Source organism: Balaenoptera physalus, assembly GCF_965194825.1.
Source record: "Balaenoptera physalus genome assembly, chromosome: 14".
Classification (NCBI taxonomy): domain Eukaryota; kingdom Metazoa; phylum Chordata; class Mammalia; order Artiodactyla; family Balaenopteridae; genus Balaenoptera; species Balaenoptera physalus.
This window is the reverse complement of record NC_138893.1, coordinates 22,714,740-22,729,310: the sequence shown is the minus strand read 5'-3', so window position 1 is coordinate 22,729,310 and position 14,571 is coordinate 22,714,740. Positions and strand designations below refer to the sequence as shown.

Genomic DNA, 14,571 nt, shown 5'->3' with positions numbered 1-14,571 from the left:
TCTTGTGGTCTGTTGTTGAACCTGCCTCACCATCCAGCACCCTGTGCTCCACTTAACAAGGGTTAATTGAACGAAATCATAACACGAGTGTCTTGCTGGAGGCTGGCACAGAGGCTGTACTGGTCACCTCCATCCTGGGGCCAGGATCGCACAGAGAGGCTCCCGCTCCAGAGGAGACTGACCAGCAGTGTGAGAGACAGAGAAGAGGAGGCTCTGGGTAGGGGGGCAGCGTGAGCAAAGGCGCCAGGCAGGAGCCGGACCTCGGGGGCCCCAGAGGTGGGCCCTGACACAGCCTCTCCGTGGCCCGTGGGGCCTGGCCCCCCTGCAAATTTAAGGGTTGGGGGCTGATGGGGAAGTAGCATGGCCAGGACATGGTGAACGGCACAGCCAAAGGGGGTAGTGTCCTGTGAGCCCCAGAGCCTGCTGGGTGGCTTGGGCGCCCGAACGTTCTAGGGGACGGTGCTTAGCAGCAAGACCCACCCCGAGGGTCCCAGCACCTGGCCTCTGAGATGCCCAAGGAAGGGCACCGTCTGGGCCTCACGTGGAGAAGGAGCCTCGGAACAGTGGTGGCTCCTGCTGCCTTCAGCAACCCCCCCAGACCCCACTGGGTCCTCCATCCCCAGCAGAGCCTCAGCATGGGTCCATCCACCCCTGCTCCAGGCCAAAACTGCCTCTCGGACTGCACAGGTGGCACCCACAGTTACAGAGAGGCCGACCCCAGGCCACACTGGCCACGCCTGCCCAGGCCGAGGGTCCACTCAGTGCCCAGAATGCATCTGTGCCAGAGAGCACAGGAGCCCTGGGCGCAGAGCTGGGCAGCTGGGCAGCCTTTAGGGACCAGACTCCTGGGGGCAGCACAGGGAGCCCTGGGAGGCAGCGCCTGGGACCGGGGGCGGAGGCCTACCTGTGCGCACGCACCCACATGTATCCGCACATGCCCACATGTATGCCCACATGCACCCACATGTATCCGCATGCACCCACATATATGCACACCCACCCACATGTATCCGCACATGCCCACATGTATGCACACGTACCCACATGAAACCTGCACAGCCCACATGTAGGCCCCCACACAACCACATGCATCCGCACATGCCCACATGTATGCCCATGTGCACCCACATGTATCCTGCATGAGCCCACATGTAGGCCCACACCCACCCACATGTATCCGCACATGCCCACATGTATGCTCACATGCACCCACATGTATCCTGCACGCACCCACATGTATGCCCACACACCCCCACATGTATCCGCACATGCCCACATGTATGCCCACGTGCACCCACATGTATCCGCACACGCCCACATGTATGCACACGCACCCACATGTATCTGCATGCACCCACATGTATGCACACACCCACATGTATGCACACACACCCACATGTATGCACACGCACCCACATGTATGCCCACACCCCCCATGTATCCGCACACGCCCACATGTACGCCCACATGCACCCACATGTATCCGCACATGCCCACATGTATGCACACGCACCCACATGTATCTGCATGCACCCACATGTATGCACACCCACCCACATGTATGCACACACGCCCACATGTATGCACACACACCCACATGTATCCGCACATGCCCACATGTATGCACACCCACCCACACATATGCACATGCATGGCCCCTTGGCTCCTCGGGCACACCATTGATGACACTGGCATTCCTGCCCAGTAGCACCGAGCCGTGCAGCTGAAAGATGGGCAGACGGACAAAAAGAAGGGCAGTCTGTCACTTCAAAAGGCCGGACTTTTTTGTCATGAAATAGCACATTTGTGCAACAAGAAAGGGGAAACGTTTAAACGAGCCTTTCTATGGGACCATTATCTGTAACGTGGGCTGTGGGAAATCCAAGCCTCTTCTGGATTGTGCCCGGGGCAGGCAGGCCCTGCCTCAGCCAGCCCTGCTCCAGTTCTTGGGGCCTGGCCACCCGCAGTATGGCACAGATCCCCACACTGGGGCCGGGTAGCTCCAGGCAGTGGCGGCGCTAGACCTGGAGAAGTGATCCCCCCAGAGTGCCCACCGGGGACCTGGGTCTGGGGGGTCCCAGGCTGGCCAGCCCCCAGCACCCACTCCAGGGCCGTGGGACCCAGGCCTGCCACTCCAGAATGCCAGGAAGCCTGCCCACCTCCCCGCAGCCTGGACTCAGGGCTGCCCAGGGTCACACTGCTTGCTCTGACCCCTCGGCCTTGCCACCCGCTCCAGTGGTCGGTGGTTGGGGTCACCCAGGAGCAGGGCCTTCACGGTGGAGGCAGGAGGAGAGACCCCTGAGTGCCCAACCTCCGCTGTCTGCCCCAGTACGAACCCCCATCTCACCACCCTGGGCAGGTGAGGATGCAGGTGCAGGCTCCGTGGACCTGGGGCGGAGGCCTACCCGTGCGCACGCACCCACATGTATCCGCACATGCCCACATGTATGCACACGTACCCACATGTAACCTGCACACGCCCACATGTAGGCGGAGGCCTACCTGTGCGCACGAAGGAGCCTCGGAACAGTGGGGGCTCCTGCTGCCTTCCCTGCAGACGCCCCAGGAAGCTCCTCTGCTGGGTCCTGGACTGGCTCTCAGTGGGGTGACCTCAGGCGGGCTGGGGCCCGCGAGCCCCAGGGAGGGGCTGAGGCCCTAACCAGTGCTGGGAGCCCCCCCACAAGGCTGCTGGTCACCAGGTGCTCCCGCAGCTGTCCGAGGCCGGCCCTGCGTCCTGGCACGCCACCCGCCGGCAGCCACCCCACGGGGCCTCTGCAGCAGCCCCCCCTTCAGCCCCGCGGTTTCCCATGAGACAGGAGAGGAAGGCCTCCAGGATGAGGCTGTCACACCCTGGTGACCCCCGTCCCAGCTCAGGCCTGGATCCAGCAGGGGTGACCTGAAGCTCTGAATGGACTGTCCCCAGGGCCCCATACGACCCTCCAGGGCCTTTTAGGACCTCCTGACATCCCCAAGACTTCCTAGGCCCCTCCACTGACCCTCCACCTGGCTGGGACAGCTAGTCCTCTTACCATGGACGGTGGGGATGGGCCAGAGCTGCCCTCGCCAGGATCCTCCCCCAAGGGGACAGGGTGGGGGTCCTGACAGCAGAGGGCTGTCCTGTACCTGCTCCGTGCGTCCTGAGCACTGGGTCGAGGCCATGAGCCAGGCGCTCTCCCCAGAGGTCCTCCCTAGAGGGGAGACCTGGGCGGGGCCGGGGGGCACCAGGCCCAGCTGGGACGGAGTGTGAGGGCAGGTCCTAACCGCCTCGCTGAGCAGCGTCTCCACAGGTCTTGGGGTCCAGGGTAGTTGAGAGTCACTTTGGCCAAGGAGACGGCAGAGCTGCGTGTTGCTGCAAGGGGTCCACGCAGGTGACGGGGTTGGCCATGAGGGTGGCAGCAGTGGGGGGAGGGGTCCCTCAGCAGGATGCCCTTGGTGGGGCGGGTTGCAGAAGGTACCCTGGGAGCGGGTTGATGTTGGCGCTGCCCAGCGGAGCCTGGGTGACCCCAGGGGCACAGAGAGCCTTGTTCCAGAGAGAGGGAACCCACATTCGTGAGAGGGGCCCTGTCCCAGCAACCCCACAGGCGCCAGCTTGCCTGGGTCCCCATTTTACAGATGAGGAAACTGAGTTTTCAGGAGTCTGGCCCCAAGAGACTGTGCAGCCCCCGTGGCAGGGCTGCGGCTGACTCTCTTCTCTGGCCGAGGACCCCGCCCTCCAATCCCCAGCTGCTAGGTGAATGGCAGGAACCCTGAGGCGGGACGTCCCACCTGGGGACACAGCCACAGCCAGGTGGGTTCTGGAGGCCGGTTCTGACGGGAGACCACTCAAAACACAAGCCAGGAGCCCCCACCCCAGTTCAACACCCAGGACAGCTTCTACCTCTGCGGGCCACACTGTGCGGCCGGGGCTACTGCAGCAGGCCGGGCAGGCCACCCAGCCCACACCCTGACACTGGCCAGAACCCACGGCCCTCTTGGCCCGGGTCCATCCCAGGAGCCTGTCCTGGTGCGGCGAGGTGGGCCGCAGGACCCCGCAGACGGCGCGGGGAGGGTGGAGCCCTGCTCTCGCTGCCCCTCTTGGCTTAGGTTCGTCCAGAAGTGGTGCGAGCAGCGTCAGTTCCTGTTTGCTGCTGAAAACCCGGGAAAGTCTTAAGAGGATGTAGCACAGGCAGCTCATTTTAACTTGAAATGGCTTAAATTTCATCTCAGCAATCCTGGGTTTTAGTTCCAGGAGGCGAGAGAATTTCAGTTTAAGCTCTGACTAACTCCGACCTCGCGGTGTCAGGCGGGTGGGGGCCGCGCTGTTAGATGCTCAGGGGGCTCCTGGGGTATGAGACCCACAGGGAATCTAATTAATGAAGTTTGTCACTTCCGGGAAATGTCTTTAAAAGTTTAGAGAGATTAAATGTATTAAATGTATAAATTAATGGCGTATTAATTAAAGAATAAGTGAAGACATATACAAAGGTTACTAGGTTAATAAATGCTTTTAAATTGAGCTTTAAAGCTTGAGAAACGCTGGGCAACGGGGGACAGAATTCGGGCCCTCGCCCGAATGGGGTTGGGGGGTCAGGAAAAAGGCCGGAGAACCGAGGATGCTCAGGGAAGCGCGAGATCCAGGTGGAGGCGAATCTTTACTCAGAGAAAAGCGACAGAGCCAGAGGCTCACGGGGCTGGGGGCGTCATCGAGGGGGCCTGGGAGCAGGGGCGCGACCACGGCGACCACAGCGACCACAGAGCGGGGAGCGTGGGGCGAGGGCGGTCACAGGTGCCGGCGTGGGACGCTGCGAAGACACAGAGGAGGAGGGGTGAGGCCGGGCAAGTTGGGGGGGGCGCACGACCACCCCGCCCACCTGCGTGCGAAGAACGGAGGCTGAACTCCGCCCTCCCGCCTCCAGTCCACCTGACCCCGCCCCGCCCACACTCCGGTCCCCGACCCCCGCGCCTTGCCCACGCCCCCCATCCCCCATCCTGCCCTGCCCACGCCCTCGTCCCTGCTCCCTGCCCGAGACCCTCACGCGGTCACAGGGGTCGCCAGGGCGGACAGCAGCCCTGAGTAAGCCTCCGGCAGACCGGGCCGGCGCCCCTCCCCCCCGGGGTGGGGGGGCGGATAGGGAGGAGGGTCCCACCTACCCGGACGGGCTGCGGCCCGGAGGCCGGAGGCCATCACTGGGGGGCTGGGGGCGGCGCGCTCCCCTCCACCTTCTGCGCCGCCTCCTTCTCGCCAGGCGCCGAGGCCTCCCCGGAGGGCTTCCCCGAGGGCTTCCCCGAGGGCTTCCGCGAGGGCTCGGTGACCGCCGCCATGGCCGCGCGGGCAGGCGTCTTGTGCGCCTTGGGCGCCTCCTTGAAGGCATGGTAGCTCGCGGACAGCCACGGGGTCTCCGTGCCGTGCTTGCGGCCCACTGGGTAGGCCCCGATGGCCGCCAGGAGGCTGCGGTGGTGCTCGGGGTCCAGCTCGGTGTAGTACATCTCCAGGGTCAGCGGGGTGCAGATCTTGTGCTGCGGAAGGGGGCCGGTCAGGGGCGGGGTGGGGGAGAGGTGTGGTTGCCGCGCCCCTGGGCTCGAGTGTGCAAAGCGGGGTGCGTTTTTTCTCAGTGGCATCAGCCGCGATGCGGGAGCCGCGTCCGTGGGCCACCCGCGGGCGGGCAGTCACCTCTGGGCCTTCCCGTTCCTTCCCGTCCCTTCTGCTTTTGAGCAGTTCGGTCATACTGTAGACAGTGCCCCTAAATACACTGATTTCTGCTGTAATTTCAAGCCATCAGGGGTCGGCCTCCAATTCAGAACTGGAGGCTCCCCAGAGAGCCAGCCCTTCTCGAAACGCACCGGTGGCCGTGGCCTCCTCCCGAGGGAAGGGGAGGGGGCTCGGCGAGTGGCCCGCGGCCCGCCCCCGCCCCGCGGGCCCCCGAGGGGATCCCAGTGAGTGAGGGGCGGTAGCAGCCCGGTGCACCCCTGGAAGTACAGTGAGGGCTTGTGGCCTCTGTGGGGGGAGCGCTTCCCTCTCGGAAATCAGGGGGAAAGGGGGAGGATTTATCTACTGAAAACTTAAGAGTCTTGAAAAAATACACTGAAAATGGTAAACGTCACCATAAGCAAAGCTGACAGAAAAGAAACAAGGATGGGAAACACTTTCCAAGCATAGAGAAAACCTTAACATCCTGTGACATAGAAACACGCCACATGCAAGTGAGGGAGACTTCCCTCCACCTGGACCTCCTTCCTTACGCTTTACTTTTTAAATTACAGGAAGAGAAAACCTCTCGCTAAAACACCTTTTCTTTTAATTTTTCTAAAGATAGGACTTGAATATACCTGGGAGGTGACAGGGCTTGAGGGCCTTTGCAGGTCACGTTCCCGCAGAGCTGGGAACGCCCCAGACCAACCCTCCTGGGGGTAGCTTGGGGGAGAGGAGGGGAGGCACCCCGTCCTTCCACAGGACACCCCCCGGGACCCTCCCTGGCACTCTGCCTGCAGGGCACGACTGCCCTTCCCAGCCCTGGTGGCCAATCCACCGGCCTTACCCGAAGCAGGAAGCCGTCGGGGCAGCTGAACTGGTCGTACCAAATGGCCTTGTACATGATCAGGAGGCAGCCCATGAGCGCCATGGTGAAGGCGATCATCCGCCCTGTGGGCATCTGGGGGGTGGGCAGGTGCGGAGAGGAGAGGTGGGGGGGTGAGGCTGCGCAGGGCCCGGGCCGCGAACCTCAGGGCCGGCGCCCATCGCGCACACAGCCCAGGGCTCACCGGCCTCTCAGAAAGGATGGGGAAAGGGGAAAGGGGCAGAGTTACTGCTGAGAAATGAAAGGCTTTAGAAATGGTACACTAAAAGTTATCAAAAAGCCACCATTAGTAAGCTGAAGAGCTAGAAGAGGAAGGGAAAACACATTTGCCAGAGACACAGCAGGAAAAGTGAGTCTCCATCGTATACGGGAATCCGCGAGTCACCGATGAAGAGACAAACGACCCACTCGGGAAAGGGTGCGGGGCGCGAGCAGGCACTGCGTCTCCCGCCAGGAGCGCCTCTGAGGGCGGCGGCTGCCCTCAGCCCATGTTACCGCAGCAGCGGGGAGGCTGGCAGGAGCCCGGTGCTGCCCAGGCCTGACCCCTACCTCTGATGGGGTGATTCCCTGTCCAGCTCTACTGAGCGCAGGACCCTGACCGAGGGCCCCCCGGCCCACCCAGCCCAGAGCCTGGGTTCCCATAGCTTGCAGCTGCCTCTCCACCTCCCCTGCCCTGACTCCCCACGGAACTGGCGGGGAGGGTTGGGTTACCCTGCCACGTGCATCCTCCGGGTGGCCACCGCCCAGCTTCTGGGCCTCCAGGTCGGAGAACTTTGTTGGCTGGTCCCCGGAGGACAGCTGGTATTCCGTCTGTGTCTTAATGACAACCTGTGGGAAGAAATAATGCAGGAGGACCCTGAACTAGGAGGGCTGGGAGGGAAAGGGGGCAGGGGTCAGCTGCCCGCAGTGGTGTGGGTGCTAGTGGCAGGGCTCTAGTGGCTACAAGCTGACACCAAGGGAAGGGGACACTGGAAGCTGGCCAGGGCCGTGGCAGCCCAGGGCCTGGCCAGATGATGGAAAGAGCCCCTATGTCTGCTGGTTGCCTTCAGCTCTGAGGACACTAGCTGTCCCTGCCAGAAGCTTCCTCTTCGATGGCACCACAGTTTGGCCCCCTCCTCCAGGAAGCCCACCACTGAGCCTTCCCTTTGGGAACCAGGTCCAGAACGGTAGCAGGCATGGTCGAAGCCCACACAGATCGCTGGAGAACTGCCCTCGACTCATGGGAGCAATGCTGGGAAGTGCCCCCTGCCCTCGTCAGTGGCTGACTGACAGGGGCCTCAGGCTGGGACAACTCTCCGTGCCATTCAGTCTCCAGAGCTCCGGTGGGGTCAGGCAGGGCTGTGCCTGAGCTGAGCTCTGCTTCTTACAGGTTCCTCCTGAGAGCCCCCCTCCACCCACCCCTTGCCCAAGGACCTCATCTCAGGCCGCAGTCTAAGAAAGAGCACGCCCAGCAGAGGAAGGGGGGTAGTTTTTGCGGCTGAGCACCTGCTGGACAGCAGGCAAGCTGGGCACTGTCTGTGAGAGCACGTGAATCCTCACCACCACCCGTGGCCAGTTTTACCCTTGTTTGCAGATGAGGAAAGGGCAGTTCTGGGTGGCGGGGGGAGCCGACCGGGTCACACAGCAGCCTCAGCCTGGCCCTTCCTCCGCTCGCTCAGCTGCCCCTTAGAGGAGGCCACACCTAAAGCCACCTCGCTAACGCCCATGTGTTTCCAGGGCAGGATGAGACAGGCCTCCACACCGGCCCAGGCCCCTCACCTGGTCGGAGAACGCAGGCTGTAGCTGGCTGACGTCCAGGGGGCTGATGAGAGGGACGCTGTCCATGGTGGCCGCGTCCCCGGAGCCTGTCTTCCCCGAGAAGCTGCAGTTCAGCTTCACCATGGTGGATGGCGGTCCTCGTCCTGTCCAGAGGCAGACACAGGGTCACTGGCCACCGAACAGATGTCCACACCAGCTGGCTCTGGAGTGAGAGGGCCCCAGGCTGGCCCTGATGCTCCTCACGCCAGAGGTGGGTCGGGCCGTGGGCGGCCAGGCCAACCTCCCCAGGACAAACCGGGTGAGTCCAGCCACAGGATTCTAGTCCCTTCCTGCCCACTGGACTCCCCTTGGCCCCCACAGCTGTGCAGGCGATAGTGCCTCTGACTGGTGACTGCCTGGCAGAGTCTTCCACTGGCCCACCTGCTCCAGGAGACATTCTAAGGGCAGCAACCAACAGAAAACAATCCCAGATAGAAGCCTGGAGAGTAGGGTGGCCAGACTTAGCAAATAAAAGTACAGTACGCCAGGTTAAATCTGAATTTCAGATAAGCAACGGATGCTTTTGCTTTTTATGATATATCCATGTAATATGCAATACAGGGATATACTTATACTAAAAAGTATTGTCTATCTGAAATTCAAATTTAACTGGGTGTCCTACGTTTTATCTGGCAACCCTACTGGAGATGCAGGAAGTAACAAAGAGCTACAGAAAGAGGATGCTGGTGAACGAATCCAAGAGCGAACTGCACAGAGCATGGCAGTAATGGTGTACGTGGACGGGACCATCTGGGGAGCTGGATGCCCCGACAAGAACAGGAGTGGGGGGCAGGGAGGAGGGGGGAGGGACCTGCATGGCTTGGAGGAGCACAGAGCTTCCTGGGGGAGGTCAAGATGGTTTCACTTCTAGGCTGACCGATAAGAGAAAAGGAACACAGCAAATGACTTGAAACTGAAAAAACAGAACCACAAAATATACTCAGTCAATCAAAAGGAGAAAGAAATGGTCCCATGTCCACTAAGAAATTAAATCTGTTGTTAAAATCTTCCAACAAAGAACTCCAGGCCCAGGCAGAATCACCCCTGGATTCTACCAATCACTTAAGGAGGAAATAATGCAAATTTCATACAAAACTCATCCAGAGGAAAGAACAAGGGAGCACACCCCAGCTTGTGAAGGCAGCACGACCTCTGTCTCAGAACTCGGCAAGGACAACGAGACAGAAGACCTCGCAGGCCATGCTGCCCACCAACACCAGTGCCAAGGCCCCAGATAAAGTGCAAGCGTGTGGAATCCAGCAAGATATTAAAAGGCTGGCTGTATTCTGGAAATTTCACATCTGAAAAGCAATCATTATTTTCACCATGTGAACAGAATAAAGAAGAAAAATGATCTGATCAATTTCAATAGTAGCTGAAAAAGTATCTGGTAAGATTCAACATTTGTTTACTATTTTAAAAAATCTATTGGAATTCCCTGGTGGTCCAGTGGTTAGGACTTCACGCTTTCACTGTCGAGGGCCCAGTTCAATCCCTGGTCTGGGAACTAAGATCCCACAAGCTGCGCGGCACAGCCAAAAAAATAAACAAATAAATAAAATAAAATTGGGAGGGAGATACAAGGCTCTTTATTATCAGTTCTATAAATGATGGTGATTTATAGAGGTCCTAGCCAAGTCATAGGGCAGGAAAAAGAAATAAGAGGTACAAAGCCTGGATGAGATTAGGTAAGACTCATTATTCACAGAGAAAGCATCTTGTGTGTGTAGAAAATCTAAAAGAATCTGCATATAAATTATATGGATTGGAAAGTGAGTTCAGCAGAGTTGATGGGTTTAAGGTATTCAGGAATCAATCCTGTTTCTATGTATCAGTGACAAAAAATTAAAACATAATTTGTTGAGAGATTCTACTTAAACAGTATCAGAAATATCAAATGCTCAGGAGCAGGTCTAAGAAGAGATTAGAAGGACCTCCCTGTGGAAAAACAGAGAAAACTTCTGTCAAGACATTATTGACTGGGACTTCCCTGGTGGTCCCATGGGTAAGGCTCCATGCTCCCAATGCAGGGGGCCCAGGTTTGATCCCTGGTTAGGGAACTAGATTCCGCATGCCTGCCACAACTAAGAAGCCTGCATGCCACAACTAAGACCCTGTGCAGCCTAAATAAATAAATATTTTTTAAAAAAAGACATTATTGACTAGGACCAAATAACTCTTAAATTCCTTAAATAAATGCGGAAAGATATGGCCATGGATTTTGGAAGTTTCCATGTTTAAAAACGTCATTTCCCTTCAAAGTGTAGCTATTGAATCAATAAATCCCAATCAAAATTCCAAGGTGAATTTTTTGTGTGAATTTTTAAAAAATATATCAAGTTATGTATTTTTAAAATAAATTTATTTATTTTATTTTATTTATTTTTGGCTGCATTGGGTCTTTGTTGCTGCACGCGGGCTTTCTCTAGTTGCAGCGAGTGGGGGCTATTCTCATTGCAGTGCATGGGCTTCCTGTTGCGGTGGCTTCTCTTGTTGTGGAGTACAGGCTCTAGGCACGCGGGCTTCAGTAGTTGTGGCACATGGGCTCAGTAGTTGCGGCACATGGGCTTAGTTGATCCCTTCTGGGCATCAGCTCCACCACCGCCGGTGCTTGCCAGGCCCTCACTCAAACCCCGGCAGCCAGGCCCTGCTGTGGGTTCCGGTGCGGGCAGGCCAGGTGGGAACGCAGAAGGGGAGCCCCTGCCAGCGGCAGAGTCAGACAGACCTGCAGGACGTGTGGGAGGCGCTGGGCAGGGAGGCTCGGGGCGGCCACTGTGGGGAGGGCAGGAAGCCCCCGGCCCAGGCTGGGAGAGGGGCCGCCCCATCGTGGACTCACTCCCCAGGCGCCCGCGGAGGAGGGTTCTCTTAGGGTCTTGAGCCGGCGCCCTTCCCTGGATGTGCGCGCCTTGCCCGGGCCGTACAGACCGGCAAAGCGTCCCCACTCCCCACCCACCCCAGGCTGGGGCGGTGTGCTCTTCCTGAGGCGGGTCGAGGCCTGGCCGGGGCTCGGGCCTGTGGATGACGTCCGGGTACCTGGGCACCTGCCCCAGACGGGCGGGCCATCTGTCATTCTCCTCTCGTACAGCGCTTATATGACGTCCACGCTCCACGAGGCAGAGATGGGCAAGGAGCCATCAACATATAAATAAAAAAAGGTCGGGCGATCCAGTGCGAAGAAGAAAATAGAGATGAAAGCCGCCGCCGAGAGGGGGCCGCAGAGGGGGCGGGGGGAACGACCGGGGACTGCAGGGGAGGGCTGTGCGAGGTGGGGACAGCAAGCGCCCCGGCCTTGAGGGGAGCTTGGCGAGGGGTTGGGGAGGGTGCCATCCAGGGGTAGGGGCCTGGGGGCCTTCACGCAGCAGACGCTCCGCCACTCTCAAACCCAACCTGCGGTTTACAGACAGGAGCCGGGAGGGGCAGAGGGGGCGCAGCCCCCACCCCCGCAAACCTGTCAATCTCAGCTTGGTGGCCGCGCGCCCTGGAAGGCGGAAGGCCGAGGTCTCCCCCTCCTCCCCCGCAGGAGGCCCCTACCCATACGAGCTCCGCCTCTGGGTTCCCTTTAAGCCAAACGTAAGCTCCAACTCCTCTGCCTCTGCATGACGTCCACGTTACATCATCTTGGGTTTCCATGGCAACAGAGACAGGCAGGCAATGACACGTCTTCTTGAAGAAAAGAAGACTTGGGGGCCCAACGGACCCTCTGCGTCTGGCTCCAGGCGCCTTGCTCCAGGCAGAATGCTGGGGTAGGGGCTGGGCTGCATCTGGCAACCTCCCCCCCCCCCACCCCGCAAAATTCCTTTCCCTGCCTGAGTCATGCAGACCCTCTGGGCAGGCAGGCTGGGCTCATTCACATGACAGACACATAGCTCCGTGGACTGGGAGGGGTCTTCCCTACTCCTCCCGCCGGCCCCCTCCCTCCACCCTGCGCTGTAATTGTGCCTTCGACAGCGGATCAGCTGCTCCCCGCTCGCCGCAGGCTGCTGGGCTGGGGTGTGGGGCTGTGTACGTCTCCTCTACGAGGCCTGGGGAGGGGGCACAGGTTGAGCAGTGAGCCTGTGCTGAGGCTGCGATGGGTGGCTGGACGGGAGGGCACGGACCCTCAGCTGAAAGCCTTCAGGAAGCGCGGCTGCAGGTCGCGTCACAGACTCGCTTTCACACATACGCCACCCTGCGATGCTGCGTCACTAGGAGGTACGCACGGGAGCCTGCATGTGCGGGCGGGCACGAGCGTCCTGTGCGCATCGGGCGTGCGTGTGACGACGGAGCGCGGGGGGCCTGCGCGCTTTGCCGAACCCCGCAAGGCCCCCGCCCCCGCGCCGCCCCTTCCAGGCCCAGCCGCAACGCCCACCCAGGTGCGCTCCCACCCGTTGCCATGCAGGCCGATGGGGGGTTTGACTGCCGGTTCAAGGGCAGCTGGACTGCAGGCGCCAGCCCAGCCCTGAGAGGCCCAGGCGAGCGGGGCAGGTGGGGGCGGCGCAGGTCTGCCCCCCGCCTCAGCGTCCCAAGTACCAGCCACCTGTGGCTCCGCACCGAGAGCCCGCGGCAGGCGGTTCTGGACAAATGCCCACTCCCCGCTTCTTGGCCACGTCCCGCCTGCCACGCAGCCTCACTCTCCTCCGCCACCACCGTGCCGTTGCCGGCAGCGCTTCGTGATCTGGTCCGTCGGAAGCCCCTTCTGCCTCCCCCACCCCCTCAGGTAGTGCTGAACCAGTCCTGGAACTCGTACCCCTTCCTCACCTCGGGACGCCCAGCTCCCACTGGCTCTCTCAGACCTGCAGAGGTGGAGCTGGCTCGCGGGGAGGGGGCTGCAGTCACCACGGGACGGGGGGAGCTGATGTCCAGCAGTCCCGCCCCCACCCGAGCCGCCCCTCGGGGGGGCCTGAGGACAACCTCCTGCGCTCGGGTCAGCAGAGACCCCAGGGGAGGACCCCTGCCCGGCCGGCCACCAACGGGTCAGCCGCAGTTCCCCCCGCCCGCCACTCTCCCACCCCTGCACACGTCCCTCGCACATCCGTGCACACACACCAGTATACCTGCGACCCCCGCACACCCACCACGCACACCCGCGCAACGCACGCGCACACCCTCCCCCCGGCCCCGCTCCGCAAGGACAAATGTGGAAATGGCTCACAGGCGGCTCCAACGGGCAGCTGCAGCAGGATGCGGTCGCAGGACAAGGATGCGGAGGAAGGATGCGGTTCCAGACGCTTCTCAGCTGGGGCGCGGCGGGGGAGGGGCCGAGCCCCAGACCGAGGCTGCCCTTGTTGCCAGGGAGATGCAGGCTGGAGGAGGGGAGCACTGCGTCTGCCGCCGCTGCCCCCCTCCCACGCATGCCCGTAGGAGCTGCGCTGCGCCCCCCCCAACCTGTCACTGGCTTAGACACGCACACCACATCCACCCACGGCACACATATCACACACACATCACACACACACTATTCACACGCTGCACACACATATACATACACCTCACACACTCACACCACCGCACTGCAGGCGGGGCGGGGGGGGGGGGAGGGGACGGACACCCTGGCCAGCATCCTCCCCCAGGGATGTCCAGGCTCCCAGGCACCACCTTGTCGGGCGCGCAGACTTGCCCTCTTGCCCCCTTTGGGCCGCTTGGTTCAGGCACAGCTGGGTTGGGCCCCCACCTGCCCAGAGGGCCTCCTCCTCGCGTCTCGGCGTCCAAAGCCCCGACTGTCCGCTTTCCGAGGACAAGCCCGTGGCTCCCGGTAGCCGCTGTGGCCCAGGGCCTGCACAGCGCCGGGCATAGAGCAGCCGCCGCGCAGTCGCGTGGTCCGAGCGAGCAGGTGAGCGGGGACCGTGGTCTCAGGACCCCGGGGCTCAGCCCAGCAGGGGCGGGGCTCCACACCTGGGCTCACAGCTGGCCGAGGAGCGATGGCGCGGCTGTGTCACGCCTTTTTGCTGTTGACTAGTGCCCCGTGGTGCGGATGTGTCCCGTTTGATCTATTCAGTCGCCAGGCTCTGGACTGTTTGTCCCAGGTGTGTCTACTGTTGACAGCGTTGCTGCCAACGTTCTTGGACTAGTGTTTGTGTGGACACAGGGCTTTCATTTCTCTTGGGCAGGTACCTAGGAGTGGAATTGCTGGGTCGAATGGTAGTTGACATGTAGTTTTTAAAGAAAATGTTTTAACTTTTTTCCAAAGTGGCTGCAGCATTTCATATTCTCACCAGCGGTGCAGAGGGGCTTGGCTTCACCC

The 14,571-nt window shown here is 60.6% G+C and overlaps 1 protein-coding gene across 2 annotated transcripts; it reads right to left on the bottom strand.

The window, feature by feature from the left end:
* Nucleotides 1-4,465: 4,465 nt before the first annotated feature.
* CALY (calcyon neuron specific vesicular protein) lies at nucleotides 4,466-13,760 on the bottom strand. 2 transcript variants are annotated; one of them, XM_082424860.1, is made up of 6 exons: nucleotides 13,483-13,760; nucleotides 8,313-8,455; nucleotides 7,266-7,382; nucleotides 6,516-6,629; nucleotides 5,131-5,496; nucleotides 4,466-4,781 (listed from the first exon to the last, which is right to left on the bottom strand). In XM_082424860.1, the coding sequence occupies exons 2-5, from the start codon at nucleotides 8,433-8,435 to the stop codon at nucleotides 5,164-5,166; spliced, it is 687 nt and encodes a 228-aa protein (XP_082280986.1). In that variant the 5' UTR covers nucleotides 8,436-8,455; nucleotides 13,483-13,760; the 3' UTR covers nucleotides 4,466-4,781; nucleotides 5,131-5,163. The 2 variants fall into 2 exon arrangements, with proteins under 2 accessions (XP_082280986.1, XP_082280987.1); XM_082424861.1 differs by lacking the exon at nucleotides 13,483-13,760 and adding an exon at nucleotides 9,163-10,570.
* Nucleotides 13,761-14,571: the final 811 nt, after the last annotated feature.

Bases quoted from the DNA above. Each gene is read 5' to 3' on its own strand.
- CALY (XM_082424860.1), bottom strand. From the start codon at position 8,435: ATGGTGAAGCTGAACTGCAGCTTCTCGGGGAAGACAGGCTCCGGGGAC. The intron at 7,383-8,312 runs GTGAGGGGCCTG...TTCTTCCCACAG, and splicing joins AGCCTGCGTTCTCCGACCAG to GTTGTCATTAAGACACAGAC. The intron at 6,630-7,265 runs GTAACCCAACCC...CCCACCCCCCAG, and splicing joins CGGAGGATGCACGTGGCAGG to ATGCCCACAGGGCGGATGAT.